At 50.0% G+C, this 18,260-nt stretch overlaps 1 protein-coding gene across 1 annotated transcript in view; it reads left to right on the forward strand.

Moving 5' to 3' along the window:
• The window catches only part of LOC310780959 (hyaluronan and proteoglycan link protein 1-like), a 57,059-nt gene that overhangs the window by 27,961 nt on the left and 10,838 nt on the right, over positions 1-18,260 (forward strand). Inside the window, exon 2 of the mRNA XM_083641489.1 lies at positions 3,701-3,832. Coding sequence (XP_083497615.1) covers positions 3,730-3,832 — 103 coding nt within the window. The 5' untranslated portion in view covers positions 3,701-3,729. The remainder of the gene's footprint in view (positions 1-3,700; positions 3,833-18,260) is intronic.

Here is an 18,260-nt window from a genome sequence, read left to right on the forward strand (position 1 = left end):
TCTTTGGGTCACCGTGACGTCACGACGTGTCAAATATCACATTCATTTGAGAAAAGAAAAAAAAAGCAGTGTTTGACCCTAAGAGGGCGCTTATGCCAGGTATGCTGCTGAAAAATGATACAAATGGTAAAATGGCAACAGTTTGGTGTCAAATGTGGAAATTCTGACCAGAATTCTTCACACATCACCCCCAAAGTCATATATATTGGTTAAAAGCTGAAAAAAAGTGTTTTGGAGGTTAGTTCTCCTTTAAGCAGCAAATGATAAATTAACTACAAAAGTGCCACTTTTACTTACTCAGTGCGTCTCATTTATGCTGTTTCAGGCATAGGGCTTCTACTAATATAAAACCGATTTTACCGATCCAAACGATACATCTTTCAATTGCCTCTGTGTGTGAAATGTGTCAAGTCAAGTCAAGTCAAGTTTATTTGTATAGCACATTTCATACACAGAGGCAATTCAAAGTGCTTCACATAAAATGGTTGACAGGAAAATCAAAGAATAAAATATGTGTTATAAAAAACTTGCCTTGCATCGTGAGTTGAACGTTTTTTCCCGGCGCAGCGATGTGAATGGGTGACTCTTGTCACCCCTAGTGGCTGTCAGAGGGAGATGGTGTTATGCATACTGTGTGTGTGTGCTCCACCTGTATGTGTGTATGTGCTCCACCTGTATGTGTGTGTGTGCTCCACCTGTATGTGTGTGTGTGCTCCACCTGTATGTGTGTGTGTGTGTGTGTGTGTGTGTGTGTGTGTATGTGCTCCACCTGTATGTGTGTGTGTGCTCCACCTGTATGTGTGTATGTGCTCCACCTGTATGTGTGTGTGTGCTCCACCTGTATGTGTGTGTGTGCTCCACCTGTATGTGTGTATGTGCTCCACCTGTATGTGTGTATATGCTCCACCTGTATGTGTGTATATGCTCCACCTGTATGTGTGTATGTGCTCCACCTGTATGTGTGTATATGCTCCACCTGTATGTGTGTGTGTGCTCCACCTGTATGTGTGTGTGTGCTCCACCTGTATGTGTGTGTGTGTGCTCCACCTGTATGTGTGTATATGCTCCACCTGTATGTGTGTATGTGCTCCACCTGTATGTGTGTATATGCTCCACCTGTATGTGTGTATGTGCTCCACCTGTATGTGTGTATGTGCTCCACCTGTATGTGTGTATATGCTCCACCTGTATGTGTGTATGTGCTCCACCTGTATGTGTGTATGTGCTCCACCTGTATGTGTGTATATGCTCCACCTGTATGTGTGTGTGTGCTCCACCTGTATGTGTGTGTGTGCTCCACCTGTATGTGTGTGTGTGTGCTCCACCTGTATGTGTGTATATGCTCCACCTGTATGTGTGTATGTGCTCCACCTGTATGTGTGTATGTGCTCCACCTGTATGTGTGTGTGTGTGCTCCACCTGTATGTGTGTGTATATGCTCCACCTGTATGTGTGTATATGCTCCACCTGTATGTGTGTATATGCTCCACCTGTATGTGTGTGTGTGCTCCACCTGTATGTGTGTGTGTGTGCTCCACCTGTATGTGTGTGTGTGCTCCACCTGTATGTGTGTATATGCTCCACCTGTATGTGTGTGTGTGCTCCACCTGTATGTGTGTGTGTGCTCCACCTGTATGTGTGTGTGTGCTCCACCTGTATGTGTGTATATGCTCCACCTGTATGTGTGTGTGTGTGCTCCACCTGTATGTGTGTATATGCTCCACCTGTATGTGTGTGTGTGCTCCACCTGTATGTGTGTGTGTGCTCCACCTGTATGTGTGTATATGCTCCACCTGTATGTGTGTATATGCTCCACCTGTATGTGTGTATATGCTCCACCTGTATGTGTGTGTGTGCTCCACCTGTATGTGTGTATATGCTCCACCTGTATGTGTGTGTGTGTGCTCCACCTGTATGTGTGTATATGCTCCACCTGTATGTGTGTATATGCTCCACCTGTATGTGTGTATATGCTCCACCTGTATGTGTGTATATGCTCCACCTGTATGTGTGTGTGTGCTCCACCTGTATGTGTGTATATGCTCCACCTGTATGTGTGTATATGCTCCACCTGTATGTGTGTGTGTGTGCTCCACCTGTATGTGTGTGTGTGCTCCACCTGTATGTGTGTATATGCTCCACCTGTATGTGTGTATATGCTCCACCTGTATGTGTGTGTGTGCTCCACCTGTATGTGTGTATATGCTCCACCTGTATGTGTGTGTATATGCTCCACCTGTATGTGTGTATATGCTCCACCTGTATGTGTGTATATGCTCCACCTGTATGTGTGTGTGTGCTCCACCTGTATGTGTGTGTATATGCTCCACCTGTATGTGTGTGTGTGCTCCACCTGTATGTGTGTATATGCTCCACCTGTATGTGTGTATATGCTCCACCTGTATGTGTGTGTGTGTGTGTGCTCCACCTGTATGTGTGTGTGTGCTCCACCTGTATGTGTGTATGTGCTCCACCTGTATGTGTGTGTGTGCTCCACCTGTATGTGTGTGTGTGTGTGTGTGTGTGTGTGTGTGTGTGTGTGTGTGTGTGTTTGCTCGGCGACAAGGATACAGACTGTGCCGCAATCACAAGGCACAGCACTGCAGATAGAAGCACGGTGGATAGTGTCCTGAACCGGGGCAATAGGCTACTCACATAATCGTGCATGCATACTGTACTGTACTGTACGTGCACACACACACACACACACACACACACACACACACACACACACACACACACACACACACACACACACACACACACACACACACACACACACACACACACACACACACGCACGCTTTCTGTCTTACATGTGAAGTAACTCCAGGAAGACTCTCTCCCAGCCTTATCTCACATGTTTCAACCCCCCCGCCCCCTTCTCTCTCTCGTGTCTCTCCTCCTCCTCTCTATCCCTCTCCCTTTCCTTTTTCTCTCTCCCCCCCTCTCTCTTCCCTCTCTCTCCCTTTCCTTTTTCTCTCTCCCCCTCTCTCTCCCTTTCCTTTTTCTCTCACTCCCCTCTCTGTCTCTCCCCCTCGCTCTCTTTCTCTCTCTGTCTCCGCTCTCTCTCCCTCTCACTCTCACCCTTCTCTGTCTCTCCCCCTCTTTATCTTTCTCCCTGTCTCTCTCTCTCCCCCCCTCTCTCCCTTCTCTCTCTCTCCTCTGTCTCTCCCCCTCTTTATCTTTCTCCCTGTCTCTCCTCCCCCCTCTCACCCTTCTCTCTCTCTTGCCCCTCTGTCTCCCCCCCTCTTTATCTTTCTCCCTGTCTCTCTCTCCCCTCTCTCCCTTCTCTCTCCCCCCTCTGTCTCTCCCCCTCTTTATCTTTCTCCCTGTCTCTCTCTCTCCCCCCCTCTCTCCCTTCCCTCTCTCCCCCCCCCCTCTCTCTCCATCTCACTCTCACCCTTCTCTCTCTCTCCCCTCTGTCTCTCTCTCCCCTCTCTCTCCCTTATCTCTCTCTCCCCTCTGTCTCTCCCCCTTTTTATCTTTCTCCCTGTCTCTCTCCCCCTTCTCTCTCTCTCCCCTCTGTCTCTCCCCCTCTTTATCTTTCTCCCTGTCTCTCTCCCCCCCCCCCTCTCTCCCTTCTCTCTCCCCTCTCTCTCCCTCTCACTCTCACCCTTCTCTCTCTCCCCTCTGTCTCTCCCCCTCTCTCTCTTTCTCCCTCTCCCTCTCTCTCCCCCCCCCCCCCCCCTCTCTGCAGTGAGCAGACCCCCGGTGTGGAGAGTGAAGATGCTGCCTGTGCTGATCTGTGCTTTGATCTCGCTGAGCGTGGCAGACACCCTGGACACCCTGTACCCCGAGCTGGAGACTTCCAGAACCATCTATGTCACAGGTGAGCCTTCTGTGCGTGTGTGTGTGTGTGTGTGTGTGTGTGTGTGTGTGTGTGTGTGTGTGTGTGAGTGTGAGTGTGAGTGTGAGTGTGAGTGTGAGTGTGAGTGTGAGTGTGTGTGTGTGTGTGTGTGTGTGTGTGTGTGTGTGTGTGTGTGTGTGTGTGTGTGTGTAAACAGAATGATACAAATGGATGAAAAGATTGTGCAGGTGCAGAGACGGGCTTATGCCAGGTCTCTTACCTAAGAAATTAAAATATGAACAACAATGACATCAAAACATAGAATATAAACAAACACAAGAGATAAGAACAAATTGAAATAAAAGCAATCCAGCGACTTCTAGTGACTTTTTGACAATTATTGAAAACGCCGCATGCTGGTGAGCCACCCTACTGTAAATCACCGCAGGGGAAATTCCTTCAAGGCTACAGCCTGAGTGTGTGTGTGTGTGTGTGTGTGTGTGTGTGTGTGTGTGTGTGTGTGTGTGTGTGTGTGTGTGTGTGCGGGTGCGTGTGCATGTGTGTGTGTGTGTGTGCGTGTACAGTACATGTGCGTGTGCGTGTGTGTGTGTGTGTGTGTGTGTGTGTGTGTGTGCACGGCCGTGCGTGCGTGCGTTTGGGGACTGACATTTTGAGCAATGTCATGCACACTGTTATATGCATTGCAGAGGAATCGAGGGAGACCATTTCCATCAGTGCTCTCACACCTCTCCCTGTGCATCAGTTCTCTCACACCTCTCCCTGTGCATCAATTCTCTCACACCTCTCCCTGTGCATCAGTTCTCTCACACCTCTCCCTGTGCATCAGTTCTCTCACACCTCTCCCTGTGCATCAGTTCTCTCACACCTCTCCCTGTGCATCAGTTCTCTCACACCTCTCCCTGTTCATCAGTGCTCTCACACCTCTCCCTGTGCATCAGTTCTCTCACACCTCTCCCTGTTCATCAGTGCTCTCACACCTCTCCCTGTGCATCAGTTCTCTCACACCTCTCCCTGTGCATCAGTTCTCTCACACCTCTCCCTGTGCATCAGTCAGTTCTCTCACACCTCTCCCTGTGCATCAGTGCTCTCACACCTCTCCCTGTGCATCAGTGCTCTCACACCTCTCTCTGTGCATCAGTTCTCTCACACCTCTCCCTGTGCATCAGTTCTCTCACACCTCTCCCTGTGCATCAGTCAGTTCTCTCACACCTCTCCCTGTGCATCAGTGCTCTCACACCTCTCCCTGTGCATCAGTGCTCTCACACCTCTCTCTGTGCATCAGTTCTCTCACACCTCTCCCTGTGCATCAGTTCTCTCACACCTCTCCCTGTGCATCAGTTCTCTCACACCTCTCCCTGTTCATCAGTTCTCTCACACCTCTCTCTGTGCATCAGTTCTCTCACACCTCTCCCTGTGCATCAGTTCTCTCACACCTCTCCCTGTTCATCAGTTCTCTCACACCTCTCCCTGTGCATCAGTCGCATAAAATGTAAACAGAGGGTGCATCTCAAAAGAGGGTGCATCTCAAAAGAGGGTGCATCTCAAAAGAGGGTGCATCACAAAGTAGAGCGTACAACACCAAAGACGATGGGATTTCAAGCAAGACTGCGTCTTCTGAATATTCTGACACTGCATTTTTCAGACCGAAAGAAATTAAACTTGTTCAAGACCCGTCTCTGTCTCAGCAACACACTCTCACGAGATTTGGCAACAGGAACTGATGTTAGCGGCCAGGGAGCGATTAGCTAAAGCTAAATGTGAAGTTCGTTGATGTAGTAGCTAAATCTGTGGCTAGAGAAAATATTTTTTAATGGAATCATAAGCGTCTTTCACACCGGCCATGAAAGCCGAAAAATGCGCGGAAATTAGGATTCGCGGCTCCGATCTGAAAGGCATGAACGCGCGTTGGTGGGTAATTCTTGTACGCCTTTTGTCCCGGCACCAAAGGTTGTCACATCGCCGTATTGGCGGACAACCCGCCTCCACTTGAAAGGTCGTCGCAGCGAGCCGGAAAAGGTGCGAATGGTCAGCTCATTCATAAAAAAATAAAAAAATTACAGGGGAAATCACCTCATGTATCAAGAAAGTGACGAGTGAAAGTAAAAAAAGTAGACTGATAGACAGACCTATCTCCACACACCACACTGTGCGAGGCAGCGCTTCATACGAATCGCTCATAAGATCGTGGTGTTTTTGCAATGTCAGCGTAGGTAATTATTATGTATATTAACTTTATTACAACTTTGGCATGACAATATCTGCTGCTTTACCTTAACACAGTGTGAGTGTTACAGTTACAACAGCCAACTAGTCCGCTGCTCTCGCTTCAGGCAGCCTCGCACTGTCCCCCTGTCTAGTGCAGGCTGCGGCTGAACAGAAAGCACTGAGGTGAGGTGTCAAGATTTCATCTCTGAGCTCTCTGTTAGGCTATTGCTTGATGTGTAACCAATCAGATAGCGCTGTGGGCGGGACATTGCTCCAGACACAGAACTACTGTAGGAGGGAATGGTAAATGGTAAATGGTCTGCATTTATATAGCGCTTTTATCCAAAGCGCTTTACAATGAGTAGATAGTCTACATTCACCCATTCATACACCAATGGCGGCAGGCTGCCACGCAGGGTGCCTACACACCATCGGGAGCAATTTGGGGTTAAGTGTCTTGCCCAAGGACACAACGACAGCAGCTGGGAGGGAGCGGGGATCGAACCGCCAACCCTTGCGTCATTGGCCGACCCGCTCTACCTCCTGAGCTAAAGCCGTCCCAGGAGGGGATTCTTCCAGGTGCAGCAGCCGCAAATTAGCGCATTTTTTTATTAAGTTATGATATCGGCAAACAGCCAATGAAAATGCCGATACAGATCTCCTCAGCGGACTAGGAGAAGGAGGAAAGTCTGTTGTTGAATTGAATTCGTTCATCATACAGTAGCCTAGGCTACACTAACCTATGAAAATATTAATTTGGGCTAGGAGGAGCTGGAAATCCCTCTGCTCGCCTTTCAATGCGGGAGCGGGGGATTTCACCTGAAAGTACAGAGCAGCACGGTAATGTGGCCGTGCTGCTTGGCTCGTGTGAAAGCAATTTCTGTGGCGAGGCGGCTGGCTTTACGGGACTCCTAAACGGCTATTTTTCCGCGATCTGTGTATGAAAGAGCCTTTAGTTTCAACTGTTTTGATCTAACAAGGGGCAGCTTTGTGTTTATATGTGTGGTTTGTGTGGAGTTTGGGAACTCACGATCTCTATTTCAAGTTAGCTTGCTAGGTCAGCACTAACCCCGCTTAAATCCTGCTTGAAGAAGAAAACAAGTCAGGGCGGAGGGGGGAGTAACGAGACTTGGGGAGAGGTGACCAACCATGTGACCATTTGCATTTAAGAGACTGGCTTGCCTGCGGTGACCCATCTATAGTAATATAATATCTATGACAACACGTACGCTATGTACAGATTCGTTGTCCATCGTGGTGTCAGTTTACCTCTGGGTTGCTAACTTGCTAGCTCACTCTCTGACGATTGTTGTGGTCTGTGACGTAAGTAATCGGTCAACCGGTAATGGCCCAATACTAACAAGCTGAAAGTGTGCATAATCGCCATGATTGCATCAATAAATCGATTTCCCACCCGTGCTTGTATACTGGGACAAGGACAGTAGTGCGAGTAAATAGCCTAATCAAGCTATAACCACAGCTCGCATTAACTGTGCATGTAAACGTAGTGAGTGCTCTCACACCCCTCCCTGCGCTTCGTTCACAACACCCACTTTGAGGTGCCATTTGTTTCCTCAACTTATCAGTGCATTGTGGCACTGCAGCCCAGAGATAAGGCTGCAATGTGGGGGATGACTGTCACTGCTCTGTGAGATAAGACTATCTCTACTCACAGATGAAAACTGTGTTTGGGTCAAGATTGGAGCTGCAATGATTAATCGATTAGCTGTAAACTGTGAAATGAATCGCCAACTAATAATAATAATTGATTGGTTTAAGTAATTTAAAAAAAGTCTGAATTCTCTGATTTGAGCTTTTTAAATGATAATATTTTCTGGTTTCTTTACTCGTCTATGACAGTAAACTGAATATCTTTGGGTTGAGGACAAGAGAAGACATTTGAAGATGTCATCTTGAGCTTTGGCAAATACCGATCGACATTTTTCACCATTTTCCGACATCTTATAGACCAAACGACTAATCGATTAATCGAGAAAATAGTCAACAGATTAATCGACAATAATATAAACAAATAAAAAGTTATTTGCAGCCCTAGTCAAGATTTAAAAAAAATCAAATTGAAATTCTACAAAGGCCTTTAAACAGTTTTGATTGCTTTATGAATTACAACCAGTGCATAAAACGACTGTAAACTTTCAATTCAAGTATGGGGGAAACCAATTGAGTTAGAACCTTTTCATGTTGCACAGACACACGGCTACATGTGGTCTGGACACACGCTGGTCTGATATCTAGACTGTGAGGCAGCTGAAGAACAGACACACGCTGGTCTGATATCTAGACTGTGAAGCAGCTGAAGAACAGACACACGCTGGTCTGATATCTAGACTGTGAAGCAGCTGAAGAACAGACACACGCTGGTCTGATATCTAGACTGTGAAGCAGCTGAAGAACAGACACACGCTGGTCTGATATCTAGACTGTGAAGCAGCTGAAGAACAGACACACGCTGGTCTGATATCTAGACTGTGAGGCAGCTGAAGAACAGACACACGCTGGTCTGATATCTAGACTGTGAAGCAGCTGAAGAACAGACACACGCTGGTCTGATATCTAGACTGTGAAGCAGCTGAAGAACAGACACACGCTGGTCTGATATCTAGACTGTGAGGCAGCTGAAGAACAGACACACGCTGGTCTGATATCTAGACTGTGAAGCAGCTGAAGAACAGACACACGCTGGTCTGATATCTAGACTGTGAAGCAGCTGAAGAACAGACACACGCTGGTCTGATATCTAGACTGTGAGGCAGCTGAAGAACAGACACACGCTGGTCTGATATCTAGACTGTGAGGCAGCTGAAGAACAGATGTCGCCTGTTGCAACAATAAAATCCCCTGGACTTCAAATAATCACAACAACCAATAGAGTTACGGTACAAAAATATACAATGTTTTATTCAACAGATAAAATACAAAAATAAATCTATCGTAGTCAATTATCAGATCACATAGGCACTTGCAATTTCAAATATCTATGTTAGCTTTCCTGGTCGATTTAGGCCCTCCGAGGACGTGTGTCATGAACAGATCTCACACAGCACAGCACACAGATTCCCAGCAACAGGAATTAACATTTCACACTCCACTGCAAAGACAGACATTTCATCTGGATACCACTGCAAACCAATATATTACGGCAGACACACTGCATAAGAATATTATTTCACCCTGTTATACTATGGCAGGCAACTGCAAAAGACCACTTCAAACAGCACAGCAAAACTGGACACAGCATTAACAGAGGGGCGATCTTAGGACGGGCAATCCCATAGATATTGAGTTACAGTGTAACGTGACCGACAATGAGCACGAGCTACATTAGCAGCGTTGAGCAGAAGGAGAAAATAAACGAACAACGAAAAGAGAAAGAAAGATTTAAAATGTCCGTCCCAACTCACGACGTTCACTCTGTTCCTTCGGTGAGTTGGGATAATAGGAACGGTAAGAGTACTTATCAGAGCCTAGTAGGCAGGCTGAGTATCGCCCCGACAATGGACCCCAGCTTAGCAGGCTGGAACAACGGCGGGCAGATGGAACAGGCCCGGGCGCGATGGCGGCGGGGGTCGAGGCGGAGAACGTCCACACGGCCACAGGTAACAGGCGGGCGGCGGCCGGCCAACAAGCAGGCAGCAGGCAGACAGAGGACGGCAAGCAGGTAGGGATCCGGCAATCTGGCGAGGACCGTCGGCAACACCAGCGTAGATCGGAGTCACTTTAAAAACACAGAGCAGGCACACTCAGCAACGGGTTGTGCCTATGACACGCCACACACTCACTGAGGAATAGGTCAGACCGTCCCTTTGTTGCGGGATTAGCGAGCGTTGTGTATGGGTGTCGGGTCGTCTCGTAGAGCAGCACAGCAGTCTCAGCGCAGCAGTAGATCGGCGTCGATCTGGTCCGGCCGGCTCCTCACGTTCACTAAGAGACACAGAGCAGGAGCACTCAGTAACACAGTTGCGTCCAAGACACGCCACACACTCACTGAGAATAGGTCAGACCGTCCCTTTGTGGCGGGCTTAGCGAGCGTTGTGTGTGGATTTCGTCCCGATACGGCCAGCCCCTCCAGTCTGCTCTCCCCGTCGTCCCTTTCTTCCTGGGTTCTGTCTTCCACGTGGATGGTCGGCGTCCTCCTTATAAGGGCAGGCTGATCACTCGCTTCCCGGGGCAGAGGGCGGATCACCTGAGAATCACGTCAGTGAGAGAATACAGTGCCCCCCTGGACAATAATATACACCACACACCAAACAAATGTTTCTGGCTGCAGGAGCCCAATCTCAGAGTCATAAACCACAGTTCCACTCGCGACATTTTCCCCCAGGTTTGTGGGTGGTCGTCCCGGACACCAATCTACCGATAGCGACTCGGTGGTATCCCAATGTTATCACGCTGGGATCGGCGGGGTTGAGACTCTGGTGACGGATGGTTGGCCCCTTCTCTCTGATCACCCCCCATGTCCCACTCCAGCACCCCCGCATCGGGCATTCTACCTGGGCAAACCAACTCGGTGCGCATTTCAGAGGAGAGCTCAGGAAGGTGCAAACCAACAGGACTATTGGGCGGAACTACAGGAGAAGGGGGACTAATGGGCGCAAGGGCAATGTCAATAGGCACCTCGACAGTGGCTGGGCCACGGGCAGCAAAGTCAAAAGGGGCAGGGGTGTTAAAAGCAGGGAGGCCAAATGGAGCTGTAGGCAGGCTGGGAGGCAGTTTGAGACCAGCCGTAGACGTCTGCTGCGGAAACTTAATGTGGATTCCCGGTATAGGAAAAGACGGGGCGGGTGCGACTGGCTCGGGGTGCTCTATCTGTTCCTCCGGAGCCGTAGGTTCAGCCATCAAATCACAGGGACGGATGTTATTACGATGTAGTGTACGAGTGGGCCCCTCTTTACCCTCTGGGCGAATAACATAGACCGGCTGCTCCGGCCTTGGTTGGGACACCACCACAAAGGGGGAGGGCACCCACCTCGGAGCCAGTTTACCTTGGGCCCGTCTCCGAAAATTCCTCAGTAAGACTCGCTCTCCAGGCAGGAGGGGCAAGTCCTTGGCTGACCGGTTGTACCTCTGCTGGTCCCACGTCTGACGACGCTCTACGTTAGCCTGGACTCGAGTGTAAGCATCCAACAGCATACGGTGGTGCTGGTATGCCCATCCCTCCAAGGCCTCCCTCGGCTGCGGCGGGCTGACATCATGCAGCAGGTCCACTGGCAAACGAGCATGTCGTCCGAAAACCACGAAATGGGGGGTCATGCCTGTACTAGAATGGACAGAGTTATTATACGCCTGCAGCAAGGCAGGAAGCTTGACGTGCCATTGGCTCTGACTGCTCACCTCCAGGGAACCCAGCAACCCCAGAAGGGTCTGATTAAAGCGTTCACAAGACCCATTACCTTGAGGGTGGTAGGGGGTAGTCCGGGTCTTCTTACAGCCATACGTCTCACATAGTTGTCGCATGAGGGAGGACTCAAACGCGGCACCCTGATCTGTCAGGATGCGTTCAGGACACCCAAACGGCTGAATCAGTGCTGTCGTCAGGGCCTTCACGGTAGTCACGGCGGTCTGGTCACGGGTCGGCACTGCCAAAGCATAGCGAGAAAACAGATCAGTTATCACTAGAATGTAGGGGAATGAATCAGCGGGCCGGCCCAGGGAGAGATAATCTAATCCCACTACTTCAAACGGGTAGCTACACTTAATTGAGTGTAGTGGGGCTCGAAACTTGGGCCCAGCTTTACTCACCACGCAGGTAGAGCATGCAGATGTCCATATTTTTATGTCTTTGGTCATACCTAGCCAGAAAAATCTTCGTCGCAGAACAGACAAAACCTTCTCTGCCCCAGCATGGCCCAGGGCTTGGTGATAGGCTCTCCAGACTTCCTGTGAATGAGACTGTGGGAGGACAAGTTGCTCGCCCAGTATCCCCGTATCTGGCTCCTTCAGCTGTCTGACCAAAACCCCGCCCACCAGCCGCAGATGATCCCATTCATTTAACAGCTGCCGCAGCTGACGAGAGACGGAGGACTTGACGTCGAGAGTTGGCCGCTCACCTGTCTGGACCCAAGAGCTTAGCAGACTGAGATCTGGGTCTTGGCGCTGCCATACTCTGCCCTCATTGTCCAACTGGCCAAGTGAGTCCCCCTCTGGAGCCCCGGGGTCGTTGCACTGCTCTCCGGTAGTCTGCTGGACTTTAGCAGCCACTACTTCTGGGTTCCTGGACAATAAATCAGCATTGCGGTTACTGGTACCAGGGCGATATTTAATGTCAAAAGTATAATTGGCAAGCTGGGCTGCCCAGCGTTGCTCAACAGCCCCCAATTTAGCAGTGTCCAAATGAACGAGGGGATTATTATCAGTGTACACCGTGAAAGTAGCCCCCCAGAGATAGTCCTTAAACTTCTCAGTCACTGCCCATTTGAGCCCCAGAAATTCTAATTTAAACGAGCTATAGTTTTGATCGTTTCGCTCTGTCGGGATAAGACTGCGGCTACCATAAGCGATGACACGCTCCTGGCCATGCTGCTCTTGAGACAGCACAGCACCCAGACCCTCCAGACTGGCATCCACATACAGTCTGAATGGCTGGGTGAAGTCGGCATAGGCCAGGATCGGGGCGTTAAGGAGTGAGTGCTTCAATTGCTCAAATGCAGTGTCACATTCGGGGAGCCAGGTGACTGGGGCCGTACTGTTACCGCTGGTACCATGCGTAAGATGATTTAATGGAATAGCAATTTTTGAAAAGCCTTTTATAAACCTCCGATAATAACCGGCAAAACCCAAAAAAGACTTAACTTCCCTTACGGTGCGGGGGATGGGCCAATTCTGGACGGCAGAGGTTTTACTGGGGTCAGTAGCAATGCCCTCCCCACTAACGACATGTCCAAGATATATCACTTGCCGCTTAAAGAACTGGCACTTCTTCGGCTGTAGTTTGAGACCATGACTGTGAAGGCGCTGAAAGACTTGTTCCAAGTGGTGAAGGTGAGTCTCGAAGTCTGAGGAATAGATAATCACATCATCCAGGTAGATCAATAAATGATCGTGTACCTTATCGCCCAGGCAGCGCTGCATCAGTCTTTGGAAAGTCGCTGGAGCATTACATAATCCAAAGGGCATCCTTGTGAACTCATACAGGCCCACCGGTGTGGTAAACGCCGTCTTCTCCCGGTCAGCGGGGGCCACCTCGACCTGCCAGTAGCCGCAGGCCAAATCCAAGGTAGAATACCACTCCGCCCGTTGCAGCCCTGTCAAGGACTCTTCTATCCTGGGTAAAGGAAAAGAGTCTTTATGAGTTACAGCATTCAATCTGCGATAATCGACACAAAATCTCCATGTTCCATCTTTTTTCTTGACCAGAACCACTGGAGCCGCCCAAGGGCTCGAACTCTCCTGCACCACTCCATTTGCCAACATACCTTGTAGTAGGCTACGCAGTTCTGAGTATAAAGTGGGAGGCACCGGCCGGTACCTCTCTCTGCTGGGTGGTGCAGCTCCAGTGTGGATCCGATGCTGCACGAGCCCTGTACAGCCAAAATCCTCTTCATCAGCCGCGAAAACATTTCGCCACCTTGACAACATAGCAGAGAAACCATTGGATTGCTCCATTGTAAGTCCCTCACACTTGGGCTCCCAAGGCGGCAGATCAGCGTGCGCCTCCGTCTGCACTGACCGCACATTCACCTCCACCACATCGGGAGCGGTGTGGTCCAGAGTCAATTCTGTTTTTCTGTCAACATCCCCGGGGTCGATCGGGGTCACCATGGCAAGCGCCCGCCTGGAGGGGAGGTACACAGGGAAAGGGTTGGGGTTACAGATACGTAAGGGGACCTTACCCCCTTGGACTAGGCTCAGTGTCCGCGCCACCCGCCAATCACACCCCTCCCGATGGGAATCCGTGGAAAGGTTCTCCACTAGTACAGGGCCCGCCGTAGAAGCCACGGATGGAGAGACGTGGGCCCAGATGATCATCTCTGTAGCAGCAGGTACAGTGATGGAGACTCTACGGGGCAGTTTTGCGGTGCCGGGGGCTGGGTCCGGGGACCCCTCTGCCTGGGCCCCCCTGCAGACGGCGAACGCCTTGGCCCACGCCTTCTGGACCGCCTTAGGCCACGTAGAGGTGAATGCTGCTACACCTGGATGATCACTGTGGGAGACACACTGCCAAACTTCGGAGATCACGTTCATTCCAAGCAGACCATGTCTGGTGCTCATGCAATCGTCTTTTACAATCAATACTCCCTTCTTAATTACCTCAAGGCCTCCCGTCGCAAAATCCAAAACTGCATAGCCTATGTAGGGAATTTGGAGGCCGTTTGCTGCCTTGAGGGTGAGCCAGGGCACCTCAGCGGGGTCCCTCATCCGGTTCTCGCCAAAACAGCGCTGGAAAAGGGAATGACTCAACAAGGTTACTTGGGAGCCAGTGTCTAAAACGAATGGAATCTTGACTCCACTCACCATCATCTCCACTTCCGGACACTGGCCAACAAAAGAGGGCTTATCTGGGACACCTGGAGTCTCCCTACTACCGGTCACTCGCCCTGCAGCGACCGGCGAGCTGGAAAACCCGCGGCGTTGGGTCGCCGTCGAGGGCAGTAGCGTTGTATGTGCCCCGCTTCACCACAGTCCCGACAGATGGGGCGGCCCTGCTCGTCCCACTGGAAGGGCTGCGCACCCCTAGTGGCTGATTGTCTAGGCTGGAACAATAGACTTGCCTGCGGAGTGGGGGCTGGGGCTGGCAGCATGGCTGGCAGTTGGGCACAGATCTCTTGCACAATTGTTTTTCCTAGTAGTGTCACTTGGTCCTTCACCTCCTGTTTTAGCTCGGCCCTTAGTGTCTCCTTCAGCTGTTGCCAGTCAGGGGGTGCCATCGCCTCCTGGGGGACCTGGCTAGCTGGTGGCGCCATGTAGGATCGGCAGGCCCATGCTTCCTTACGGTTTACCTCCCTCTCCAGGGCCTTAGCCTCCGTGCACAGACTGTCAAAGGCGGCATCTGAGGACCGGCGTAGGTATCGTTCCAGTTCTAGTTTAAGTATCCCATCCCGTAGGCCTTTGGTGAACTGTGCCTTTAAGACCTCATCCTTCGGTCCTGCGTTGCCTGGGTCGTTCCTCTGCCACCTGGAAAATAACTCAGACAGACGGAGAATGAACGTGTCTACCCCCTCCCCCATCTCTTGTTTGCAGTCAAAGAATTCAGACCTCAAACCCGCTGGGGTTTTTCGGTCTCCATAAAGTCTCGTCAGTTCTTCCAGAATAGTCACTTGTGATTGCCTTCTAGTAGGGGACAGCAACATCATTTGTCTATGAGCTCGCCCTTCTACTGCATCCAGCACGAAATCCACTGACTGTTGGGAGCTGAGGCCTTGTGCCCTCAGATATGAATCTACTTTGGCCCGCCATGTGCTAAATTCAACTCCTACCCCTTCTCCTGTGAATTTTGGTACCCATGATGCACTCATGAACCAAGGCATCATCACTGCATTCATCGTTTGTCCGCCACTATTATTTGTTTCACTAGTTTCTGCTTCACCGAGTTGGCTAGGCCCACTCTGGGATTGCCCGTCTGTCGACATTGTTGTGATTTTTTGAAAGTCCAGTCCTGCCGACTAACGCCAAAAAGTGTCGCCTGTTGCAACAATAAAATCCCCTGGACTTCAAATAATCACAACAACCAATAGAGTTACGGTACAAAAATATACAATGTTTTATTCAACAGATAAAATACAAAAATAAATCTATCGTAGTCAATTATCAGATCACATAGGCACTTGCAATTTCAAATATCTATGTTAGCTTTCCTGGTCGATTTAGGCCCTCCGAGGACGTGTGTCATGAACAGATCTCACACAGCACAGCACACAGATTCCCAGCAACAGGAATTAACATTTCACACTCCACTGCAAAGACAGACATTTCATCTGGATACCACTGCAAACCAATATATTACGGCAGACACACTGCATAAGAATATTATTTCACCCTGTTATACTATGGCAGGCAACTGCAAAAGACCACTTCAAACAGCACAGCAAAACTGGACACAGCATTAACAGAGGGGCGATCTTAGGACGGGCAATCCCATAGATATTGAGTTACAGTGTAACGTGACCGACAATGAGCACGAGCTACATTAGCAGCGTTGAGCAGAAGGAGAAAATAAACGAACAACGAAAAGAGAAAGAAAGATTTAAAATGTCCGTCCCAACTCACGACGTTCACTCTGTTCCTTCGGTGAGTTGGGATAATAGGAACGGTAAGAGTACTTATCAGAGCCTAGTAGGCAGGCTGAGTATCGCCCCGACAATGGACCCCAGCTTAGCAGGCTGGAACAACGGCGGGCAGATGGAACAGGCCCGGGCGCGATGGCGGCGGGGGTCGAGGCGGAGAACGTCCACACGGCCACAGGTAACAGGCGGGCGGCGGCCGGCCAACAAGCAGGCAGCAGGCAGACAGAGGACGGCAAGCAGGTAGGGATCCGGCAATCTGGCGAGGACCGTCGGCAACACCAGCGTAGATCGGAGTCACTTTAAAAACACAGAGCAGGCACACTCAGCAACGGGTTGTGCCTATGACACGCCACACACTCACTGAGGAATAGGTCAGACCGTCCCTTTGTTGCGGGATTAGCGAGCGTTGTGTATGGGTGTCGGGTCGTCTCGTAGAGCAGCACAGCAGTCTCAGCGCAGCAGTAGATCGGCGTCGATCTGGTCCGGCCGGCTCCTCACGTTCACTAAGAGACACAGAGCAGGAGCACTCAGTAACACAGTTGCGTCCAAGACACGCCACACACTCACTGAGAATAGGTCAGACCGTCCCTTTGTGGCGGGCTTAGCGAGCGTTGTGTGTGGATTTCGTCCCGATACGGCCAGCCCCTCCAGTCTGCTCTCCCCGTCGTCCCTTTCTTCCTGGGTTCTGTCTTCCACGTGGATGGTCGGCGTCCTCCTTATAAGGGCAGGCTGATCACTCGCTTCCCGGGGCAGAGGGCGGATCACCTGAGAATCACGTCAGTGAGAGAATACAGTGCCCCCCTGGACAATAATATACACCACACACCAAACAAATGTTTCTGGCTGCAGGAGCCCAATCTCAGAGTCATAAACCACAGTTCCACTCGCGACACAGACACACGCTGGTCTGATATGTAGACTCAGTAGCGGCTGGTGCATTTTTGTCCAGGGAGGGCTATACCAAATATAGGCCTGGACGATGGGGTTGAAATCAATATGATAATCATAAGGATTCTTCTCAATATCAATATCATATGTTTCACGTATGCAAAATGAGTGTTCATCTCATTGAACTGAATGGTGATGTCAAACAAACCTTATATTTTCAAATAATATTCCTGCCATACCTCATTTGATCAGTTTTTAAGTAACATTTGCTTGTCATCATCAATTTAGACAGCAAAAATGTCACTATTAAAATAACTTCATATCATCACGATGATTCCTATGTAGGTCGCTACCCATCTACGTAGCCTAGCCTACGTCACGACACTCACTCTACCTGACCCCACCTCCACCTGGTCGCTAGATACAGTACGTGCGACCAGAGCCCTCCCAAATCCCATTGTTTTTGAGAGTGAACAGCGCATGTGCAACTACACAGATCCTGACCTGCACTGGTGGAAACCGGAAGCCCCCGGACGGCGTCCGTGGCAATTCGGTGCAAGAAAATATTGACCCAAAAACAGTAGCCTAGACATGTAGATCATTATGAATCTACATATTTATTGCAGATTATATACTCACTATCTAATATTCACCTCGCTCATAAAAAAAATAGGCCTATATACAGTATATATATATATATATAACGTTTTATATTCCCACCAGTGGCGGACTGCATAATCGGGCACGTCGGGCAAATGCCCGCTGGCCTGGCCTGGCCAGGCCAGGCCACTCACTGAACAGCAGGCCAGACGCCGCCTACTGGTTTACTAGTGGTTTTATTACTTTATTCAGGTTTAAAGTGGGTGCATCCCATTGTAAAATTGGACTTGGCCCAAATTGGGCTTCAAACGGCCCAAATTGGGCTTCAAACGGCCCAAATCGGGCTTCAAACAGCCCAAATCTGGCTTTAAACGACCCAAATCTGGCTTCAAACGGCCCAAATTGGGCTTCAAACGGCCCAAATTGAGCTTCAAACGCCCCAAATTTTTCGCCGCCGCCCTTCGGACGCCGGCACGCGCGTCGGCCCGTATTGGCCTGGCCTGCTTGGTATCTAA

The sequence above is a fragment of the Poromitra crassiceps genome, assembly GCF_964638095.1.
Source record: "Poromitra crassiceps genome assembly, chromosome: 8".
Taxonomy (NCBI): Eukaryota; Metazoa; Chordata; class Actinopteri; order Beryciformes; family Melamphaidae; genus Poromitra; species Poromitra crassiceps.